General features: G+C 38.3%; 1 protein-coding gene across 3 annotated transcripts; it reads right to left on the reverse strand.

The window, feature by feature from the left end:
• Window positions 1–4,512: 4,512 nt before the first annotated feature.
• LOC125745885 (activated RNA polymerase II transcriptional coactivator p15-like) lies at window positions 4,513–7,332 on the reverse strand. Of its 3 annotated transcripts, none has more exons than XM_049019138.1 (5): window positions 7,229–7,332; window positions 6,457–6,526; window positions 5,849–5,968; window positions 4,977–5,085; window positions 4,513–4,899 (listed from the first exon to the last, which is right to left on the reverse strand). In XM_049019138.1, exons 2-5 carry the CDS (start codon window positions 6,523–6,525, stop codon window positions 4,820–4,822), a joined length of 378 nt encoding a protein of 125 aa, XP_048875095.1. In that variant the 5' UTR covers window position 6,526; window positions 7,229–7,332; the 3' UTR covers window positions 4,513–4,819. The 3 variants fall into 3 exon arrangements, with proteins under 3 accessions (XP_048875095.1, XP_048875096.1, XP_048875097.1); XM_049019139.1 differs by having other exon boundaries at window positions 7,285–7,313; XM_049019140.1 differs by lacking the exon at window positions 7,229–7,332 and adding an exon at window positions 7,068–7,216.
• Window positions 7,333–10,662: the final 3,330 nt, after the last annotated feature.

Below are 10,662 nucleotides of genomic sequence, written 5' to 3' on the forward strand. Positions count from 1 at the left end.
TATAACCTATACAACCAATAGATCCATGGAAGATGTGGCGGCTGCAAGCTCCATTTTCATTCTTGGTTGACCTTGGCTGGCAGTTCCAATTTTGGGTCTGATCAAGTGTATATTTTTAGATTTTCATCCTTATGTTTTTGTAAAGTGATAATAGTGTTCACTCATGTCGTTGTGCAGTTTCATCCGGATACTCCGGTTTCCCCCCACAGTCCAAAAACATGCTGAAGTTACCTGGAGTTACCGAATTGACCATAGGTATACAAGTGTGAGTGAATGGTGTGTGAATGTGAGTTAATGGTGTGTGAGTGTGAGTGTGCTCTGTGATGGATTAGCACTCCATCCTGGGTTGTTCCCACTTTATACCTTCCGGAAAGGATTCTGGACCCCCCATGACCCTGAATAGGACAAACGTTTTCAGAAAATGGCTGAATGAAATATCAACAAGTATATGTCAGAATCCATAAAGCCTGCTGCATGTTGGGCAAATTAAACAGCCAAGTCAAAGAAGAGTGTGATGGCTCGTGACATATGGAATCATACATTACTTTTTATGTCTCTGTCTTTCAGAAAATAAGCACTTGGAGAGAAAAATGAAAGACTGCAAACTTATCACCACAAGCTGCCATGTTTTTACCAGAAAAATAACATCTATATAATATTACATTGCGTAGCAGACAAAATATGTTAAACACGGGACACACAGTCCCCCATACAAACTTGTTGCCTTGGGAAAATTATTATCTGTAGCGATAAATGTACATTCGCATAGGGGTAAATAACTAACAAAATGTTTTCATATGAGTATGTGCTTTTATGTACTTTTTCTTCATTCACACCTTGTTGCAAGCCAATGCACCCTTTCCCACAAGATCTACCATCATCATACTGTAAAGGCAATGTTTATTTTAAGACTCTTGAATTGATGGAGGCATAACCGTTTTGTAACAAGAAGAAACACAGCCTGCACGCAAAATGTGATGTAATACTGTCTAGTAATCCTCCCTTTTACATATAACACCTGTACAGGGCCTTAGGTAAACACTCATAAAATGTGTAAAATGTGTATTGTTTGTGCTGCTAAGGTTGTCCGTGCCCACTGCATGCATGTTTAAACTTTTCAAAGGCACTATCAATTTGAAATAATTTATGAGCAAACTACTTATTCCAAGATTTGAACAATTCTTGCTAAAGCCATTTCTACTATAGGCTAGACAGAATAAATCTTTTAAGAAGATATTCTCTTTGCTCATACAAGATATATTGCATGGTACTGAAAAAAATGCCATACAGATTGTGTGTGATGGGAATGACAGAGTATATTACCCATCTTTCTAACCACTACTCTTGATCAGCATTACTTAGTTGAATATTTATAGTTCACAGAAGTAACATAGTAGCCCTGCTCCCTCACCCACAAAGCATCTTTGGCAGAGGCTCACAGCAGATCTGGACACCTTGAGCTGTTTTCCAGGCCTTCACAGCCAATAAGACGTGACATTTAGCCTAACTGCATGACGTTGGGTTGACGGGGAAAATCTGATCGGTCAATACCTGCACAAGACAGGGAGAACGTGCAACTCCACACATACAGAAGATCTGAAACCCCAGCCCTGTAGGGGGAGGCAATAGTGCTGCCCTATAGTACTAAACCATAGTGTCACTCTGAAAGGGAAAGAGGCAATATTTGTAGCTAACCTTAGACATTGTAAAATGTAAAATGTACCATCATATTTAATCACAAATTTAAACAAACTGAATATACAAATCTGAATTACATATGACACAACTACACATAGCCATGACATACTGTATATACATTTATAGTTAATAGTAGCTATACTAGTAATAGTAACTATACTATTTACTATAGTGATAGTAAATATACTCACACATGCCTCATTCCAAAAACAATATTTGTGCATTGCAACATGATTCAAATATCCATTTAGCGGGTCCCATTATCCAAAGGGACATATGCAAAGGAACTATTGGGGGTTAAGAGCCTTGCTCGGGAGTCCAACAGTGACATCTCATTGCCAACACAGGAATTTCAACCAGTGACCTTGCAGGCAAAGAATCCCTACCCACACACCAGCCCCAAGGACAGCCATCCAAACAACTTCCTATCCTATATAGAATTGAGGCAACAGTTCAGATGTATGAATTGTTTTATCTTACTAGTTTTCTTGCATTTATCAAAGATTAAGGGAAGCAGATGGAAACTGAATGTAAAGAATACAACTAAAAACTATTTGGTGAATTGTTATCTTTATGCAATCTTAACACAAATGTTGAGTTTTATCTGACAAGAATAAATCTAATTTTAACTGCGTGATTTACAAGTAGTTCCTCATGTTATAAAAGACTGTTTTCTTTAACATTACCGAGAGTCCTTTTTCAAGGTTGTCCTGTTAACGTTTCACATGAATTATGCAGAGGTTTTGGATTTTGCCAGAGATGACAAATAAAGAAATACTGAGAAAGAAAAATGCACGGCTTTCAACCAACAGAGCCAATAAAGCTGTTTCTTATAAGACCCTAGATGCATCAAAAAATACATATGAAAAATACACCCTTGATCTAGCCAGTAAATTCCAGCTGTTAACACAAATTATTGTTTTTGGATTAGAGAATGTCTTCCACTTTTGGGCCATAACTCATTAAACAGGAATACACAGTGATAAAAAACCCTGCATTACCCGTCTTACGAATATTGTGCCACAGGCACAAAATATTGCCATATATCATGTTGTCTTGATGAGAAGTTGTCATATTTCAGTATAGATTTCATATTGATTGATTATATTGGTTATGGAATGCAGGCTTCCAAAGAGGACTTTGTGAGCAAAGGTTGCGGCTAAGATTTAATGGGTTTTTCTTCATGTTTAGAAAATACTAAACATGTGCAGTTCATATATATGGATCCACCCAATGACAGACTCTAATGTTTTTCCTTGTTAGGAAGGAGACACCCCCTGCAGACACTTTCATCTTTTGAAAAGAAAAATCTGGTATGGTGCAACCCATTTGGGGGATATCCAACAGTGTCTTGACAGAATCCATGAAACATAATGCTTGTGCATGTAAAAATATGTCTAAGGGAAACACGTTAGGGTGGCTAAGGGATATCACTGTGAGAAAAAGAATTCCTACGGCATCAGAGTCTAGATACCATACATGCAAAAGAAAAGTTTACTGGGGTCCATAACTGGTTAACCACTAGTTAAGACTAATAATCATTCATGCCCTGCAGCAGACACTTTTAACGGGTTAAATTAATACAACAAATGAACCGTCAAAACTATATTTGTTTTCTGTACAAACCTTCAAGATTAAATATGTTAGGCTTTCATCCATGATATAAGTTTATTAGTTATGAAGGTTTAAGAATGCAGGTACTCATGCTTAAATTAAGCATAAACTACATGCAAAAAGGCATTCAATTCTTAACAAAAATGCAGTTTGAGAAAATACATAATTACAGTCGAAGTCACTGTTCCTTGTTCTGGCTGTATGCTACTCAGGAGAAGCAATTTCATTTTATGTGCGCGACTTGATTAATTTTAAGAACTTTATTACAGGGAGTGTTTGGATGGCTCCTGAATTTTCACATTCACGTATGCTCTAATTTCATTTTACATTAAAGAGTCTAAAATTATGTTTGTGTGGTTGGCCAAATGAATTATCTTTTGGCAACAGCAAAGAGAAAAAGAAAGTAATCGATAAAGGCAGCAGTAAAATTGGAAGTATTCAGTCGATGGGTTACTGGAGGTAGATAGGACCTTCATTGAGTTCAGATCCATAGTACTTGCTTTCAGAGCTGCAAATGAAACAGCACCTACTGTTTGTGCCGTATATAGTTTGATTACATAGGGCAAAAAAAAAAACAGCTGAGATTCTGACAAAAATTTCTTTTGAACGGTTTAAAACAGAGGCCCCTCAATGCTGTGTTGGTAGCTACCAGAGGTGAGAACTGCGGCAATGCCTCAGACAAATGCAGCACAAGCGCCACCCAGTGGCACTGGCTATTTAGCATACATTTAACCAATAAAAATAAGCCATATACTGTATTTAAGGACCTAATATCTATGCAGTTTAAGTCAAAGAGACTTTAAATTAGGCTGCACTGAAACTAGATCTGCAAGTCAAATCACACATCAAAGCTTCTTCACAACTGCCTATATGTTAATGTATCTGAAATAAGTTCATCATCTGCAAAAACAGGGCACATGCTTTTTAAAATGAGTACCAATTGTTCCGGATAAGTAAATATATATATATATATATATATATATATATATATATATATATATATATATATATATATATATATATATATATATATATATATATGATTTATTTATAATACTTTCATTATTAGAACTGAAGTCCTCATCTCACAAATTGAGTGAGTTCATGTTTAAAAGGAACTCAATCGGCTGTTCAAAGGAATCTACTGAAGAGGGAAGGCATGAGTGAATACTTAAGCACTTATAAAAAAAAATGAGATGCTGGCACATAAGATATAGGATTTATTCTCACTAAAGAAATTGTACAGCTGTCCGTGCAGTTTAAGTGGAGCAATACTGAAGTTTTTCACCCTAGAGCTACAATAAACCACAGTCCTTATAAATACAGAACACGTGTCACACACTAAACATGCTGAAATCATAGATTCAACTGAACTGAGCACACAATGTACACTTTGATTAAAAAACACCTGCTAGGAAATGCTTTTTATCCCAGTGTAAAAGTATATATGTGTGTAAAAAAAAAAAAAAAAACCACAACACACACAAACTCCACTTAGAGCGTTTTCTTATAATCTCTTCATAGCTTCATCAATATCAGACATTTGCTCTTTCAGTTGGTTCCATTGTTCTGGATTCAAAGAGATGCCTGCAGGGGTGGAACAGTGGCAATGACTTAACCTCATATGACATCAGAGTGGCATTGCTACGGAACGGGTCACGTACCTTTCTTTCCTGGTTTCATCTCTCCATGTTGGTCCATCCAGTACTCACGGATGTCAATCAGTACCTTGCCTTTGAAATCACGGACACTGACATACCTCATCTTCCCAATCTAGAAATAAAAAAAGCACAAAGGAACTTACCCAGTCAGAATACTGATTATCATACTGAATTTTTACCATACTGTTCTCCTAGAAACTAACTGATGACCTATTTCTATTCATGAGAACCACACATGCATTTCAGGTAATGCCAGTTCTCCAAGACTTTTCATTTAGGTCCTGCACAGTACTGTTATTGTCCATAAATACCTTAAATGACACTAGAGACTCCCTTTACTATTTCTGTAATTATTATTTCGCTTCTTTAAAACATTAAGGATTCATATTACTAGAAACAATATTCTTTTCCCCACAAAGCAGCTGCTTCCATTTCACCCATTAAACAAACATGATTTATTTGCCTTTCGCACAAATACATGTACAGGAACATTGGAATGTTTCCCTTCACCATCTTACACTCCATAACTTGGGGGGGTCACAGCACAGCACCCCAGGAGTTGGGGGTTAAGAGCCTTGCTAAATCACCCACAGACATGTCACTGTTCTGCTGAGACCAGGGCATGAACTGGTGATCTTCTAATTACAGGCACAGAGGCTTAGCCTACTGAGCCACTCACCGCCCCTACACTTCCTTACAATCCTGGTTTTGTTTGCCATTGGAAAAAAAAATCCAGACAAAATTCAATTATGGCATTATGCAAACTACTCAGTCCAGAAAAAAAAGACACATTCAGTTCAAATGGAAAAAACAAACACAAAACACCACACAAGGGTACAGTATGTATACTGCAAGGGCACCGAGCTGCTCGTAACCTGGAAGAGGTTGTCGTCACTCTTGCCGGTAGCCTTTGAAGAGTCCCCTCCTGCTGAGCTCTCTCCACTCTTCTGTTTCTTAGCAGGCTTCTCTGGTGCAGATGCCTTCTTTCTCTTTGCCTGCAGGTGACCACAAATGCGACCAAAAACTTGCATAACACCATATATTGGCCAAGGCAGTAATTCAAAGCAATGATAGAAAATTTCCGGGGTATGAATTGAAGGAATTTTCAGGGCTCTTCAAATCTAGGCCTTAATTTGAAATCCAGGCCTTATTTTAATTTTTTCCAGGTAGTTAGTTTAATAATTACTCATTCTTTTTCGCCACAGAGGAGTCACATGTCAAAGAAGGCTGAAAAATCATTTGTGCTTGGCCCTCGAAAACCGCAATTTGAATATCCCTGGCCAAATGTCCAATGACAGCTTGGAACTTAGATGTATAGTACATTTTCAGTTTCAAAAAAGAAAGCCGAAATATTATTTTATTACAATGTCACGTGGTTCTAATTGCTGCTGGTCTTGCGAGAATATGAAATCCATACCACCACCCGGTGACACGGCTCTGGAGATCAAAGCGCGCACACACTGCTCTGTAAAACCTTACGTACCTTTTTCTCCGTTTCACTGTCTGAGTCGCTACCAGAAGTGGTTGATAATGTCTCTTTAGATTTTGGCATTCTGCAACACAGTGTTCATGCAGCAAGCAGGAATTCCACATTAGAAACAAAACTACCAGAGATCGCTCGTATCATTTTTGCCAGTGCTACATTTTTGAGAGATGCAATATAAAAAACCAAACAGATTCTTAAATCAGACGCCAAAAACGCGTTACCTGCCTATCTTACATCTTCTCTCAGGTTTTTCGCAATTCTAATTTCCATTGCTAGCTGTAGAAATTAGTGCCCTTATTTTTCTAGACAAATGAATCAGTTTCTATTCTTATTATAAACCCACGTTTTATTATAAATTCGCCCATGAGATAAACGCGCGCTTTCCACTTTTCAGGTAACCAAATACTACAGACCAATATAGACGAGCAGCTCACGGAACTAAGTAAAATGTAAAGTAAGAGCAAATAAATTAAAATGCCCTGGCATAAAGTATATATCATAATCATTTATTAGTATGCTATATAAAAATATCAGCAACGCAATAGTGTCAGAATTATTCCATGTTACATATTTAGATTTGGGGCAGCACGGAATCCAGGAACACTTACAAACATTTAGCATGCCATTTAGCACGGCCTATACAAAGACATGCAGAAAAAAATAGCAAAACCAACAAATTATTCTGTCCTGCCGGAACGACACGACCGATACTTTGCGTTAGACTCCTCCAGCAAAGCGTTGCATTTAGAGAGTAAAGCGTAGTATTTACGTGAAGCGATACAGCCGGTTAAAGTGGAGTGTAAGCCGCAGGTAGCTCAGTCTTACACAGACGCGGGAAGCCTTTTGAAATGCGCATCAAGGTGTCAAAAGGCCCCGAATGCGCAGATTCGCAAGTTTTTGTAGGCACAAATGTCCGCGTCTTAATTGCAGCACAACTGCGCCAATGATCGCTTACAGGAAGTTTAACATGCCGGAGAAAATTGAAGTATTGTGGAGTGCAAACTGTAGTCCTCTGGGCGAAGAACAAAATAATGTCTCATTTTGTTAGTTGCATTACACACCTTTAAAATACAAATATTCAAGGAAGGAAATTGTTTGTATCGGTTTTGTATCTGTTTTGGCTCTTGACCAACTGTGCAATACAGTGAAGTCCTCGTAATTTGTTTGGGATCCAGGCATTGGCGTAAAATACGGGGGAGTACCACCCACCGCCAATAATCAAAACCGGCTAATACAACCCCATGGACCCCTAAATGAGTGGAGACCTCACCCCAACACCAAATGTCCAGCCCAAAGTTACGCCCTTGGATCCAGATATGTCAAAACTGCCTCATCATGTGTGTCCTATCAGCTTTATTTGGGATTTCCTACATCACGTTACAACTCAGAGTTATGTTTTAAAAGAAGATTACTATTTTAAAACAGGGCACCAACATTATACAGTAGTCTGATCGTAGAGGGCAGCAGAATATTGTAGTGCCAGCGGGATGGCTCAGTTGTGCCCAGTAAGTGCGCTGAGCAGGCTGGGAATACTGTAAATAGCACCTTTTTGGTGAAGTTGTAAATGTTTGTATTATATTTCCTATTGTTGCGTATGTCATTGCGTGTCATATGTGAACCCTGTCTGATCTTCGCGTGTCTTTAGCCAATGTATGAATTACCCACCGTGTGTGTACCTTACAGTCCAGCGAGAGACCTCCTTGTGTTTCACGTCAGCTGTTGTTGTTTTGATAGTGCTTCTGAAACTGGCGTGAAATAGTGTTGTTTTTTTCCTCGTTTTCTGGGGTGGCGAGACACTACAGTAGTTTTCCCCCTTAGTTATCTGTGCATCCTATCCAGGGTCTGGAGCCCATGCTGGAAGATATGGAGATACGGCAGGGAATAATACCAAATGGGACACCAACCCACTCTCCATTCACACACATGCATAGCTACTGACAATCTGCCAATTACAGCTCACCTTAGCATATCTGTGGACTGCGAGGATGGTAAACCAGAGTATCCGGAAGAATACGACATAGAGTAGAACATGCAAACTCCACACACGGAGCCATCATGGAGGCTCAAGAGCTGTAAGGCTATGGTGCTAACCACTGTGCCACCATGTTGCACCCTAAAGTAGCTCTTTCTCTTTTAATAATTTTGAACATCTGAAATACCAGTTGAGGTGTTTTCCTGTCTAAATTATCGGGTGTTGAATCTATATGTTGCGTTCCTTAAGGTTTGCCACAAAAATATATCAAGTTTCAGTGAAATATGAAAAGTATTAGGTTGTAGATTCCAGACGGTGTTGCGGTAATGACAGAAATTGGTCAAAATCAAATAAAAATGTAAAAAATATACATTATTTCAGTGTTTCAAGTAACCAAGCATGACTGTTAATGAGCATGTTATTAATCAGTATTTAAAAATATGAAAATGCATTGGCTTTCTTAATGGTTTTGATGTTTTCAGACTGTTGTAGTTGTTGTAGTCTTATCAGGTTCTTGCTTTGTTAGAAGCTGTTCCGTAGCTCCAAAACTACGAACACTTGTACACAGCCATTGGCCTTCCATATATATAAACATCCAGACATACTGCACCAATATGCCCTGTTTGTCAAAAACCTGCAACAACCACAAACCAGATCGAGCACTTTTGCAACCACTCCCTATGATCTGTACTGGTTTTTACCAGATTGCCATGGACATTGTGGATCCCCTTGTGAAGAGCAGCCATAGTCACCAGTATATCTTAGTTGTGTATGACTATTCAACATGCTTCTCAGAAGCCTTCCGAGTGTGCACCATCAGCTCACCCACGGTTCTCCATGCTTTGGTCCAGTTATTCTCCAAGCATTCATTAGAAGCTCCGCCTAGCTGCACTTATGCCTAGTTCACAGGCACGTATGTGCTATTTGCCTCATTTGTGTCTTGCTTTTGAAAGAATTGTCTGCTAAATATGTAAATGTATCCAGTGCAGGGTCTTGGAGGACTTATGACCTATTTATTAAATATGCCTGTTATTACTATTTTTATTTTATTGTGCGCCAAGATGAATAATTTATTTTATGTACTTTGGACAGGGCTACTCTTGGGACTGAACCAGCAAACTCCTCTATCAAATCTACGTGCATAACAACCATGCAGTGTGCTAACCTAAATATCCATGTTGTATCACATTGAACTTGACGCATACTAATAAATATAATTCATTATGTTGTATACATATTATTAATTTATATACCAGCATATTTTACTTAAGGAATTGTGTCAGATTTATTGAAATTTAATTGCAAAAGTGGCCTCTCTGGGCCAAAAAAAAGGCATTAACCACATCCACCCTTCAGATTACCTAGATTCAAATTAACCTTTTTATTAAGTAATTTTGTTTCATTCTACCAGTATGTTATATTGCATTTTACCATACAGGCATGTACGTTTTCAGTCATATTTTAAAATGTTTTTGCAGTTACATATTGTATTTTTACTGGGTGAATTTACCCTACCATCAAAATAAATAGCTGATTATCTTCTTAGTGTTATTAAATAGAAAATATATATTGAGGATGGTTAATACAGTTGGCCAGGTGGCTCACATCAATTTTCTAGCGCTGCAACTACTTCTAGACTCAATTAAATACAATCATTTTATCATCAATACCTTTACTCTTCCAATGAGAGGGATGCAATTGAAGTCATGAAAGGTTTCATAGACATAAATTGCACAAGTGTTAGGCCACAGGTGAAGATTGGTGGTTTCCCTGGATAGTAACACCACTAAATAAGAAGCATATAAAACACTGCAAACAGCAAGGTATTTCTTAAACAATGCATATATACTGACAGAAACTTCATGGTGGCTATTAAAACTTAACATATATTTAATCAGATAATAAATGTAATAACAAGGGTGAACACTATGGCAAATTCATCCATCCATCCATCCATTCATCCATCCTTGTATTAAGGTCACAGTGGTCTGGAGCCTGTTCCAATAGCTATAGGTGTAAAGCAGGGAATAACCCAGGACAGGGCAGCAATCTGTCACAGGGCACACATCCCATGCACACCTATGGACAATTTAGTAACTCCAATAGATTCAGCATTGTTTTTGGACTCTGGGTAGAAACTGGACTATGCAGTGGAGACACCACAACAACACACAAGGTATGCTGAGTGGACGGACAGAGCAGGCAGTGTGGCCACAGCAGGCCTGCTCGGG

Source organism: Brienomyrus brachyistius, chromosome 7 (genome assembly GCF_023856365.1).
Source record: "Brienomyrus brachyistius isolate T26 chromosome 7, BBRACH_0.4, whole genome shotgun sequence".
Taxonomy (NCBI): Eukaryota; Metazoa; Chordata; class Actinopteri; order Osteoglossiformes; family Mormyridae; genus Brienomyrus; species Brienomyrus brachyistius.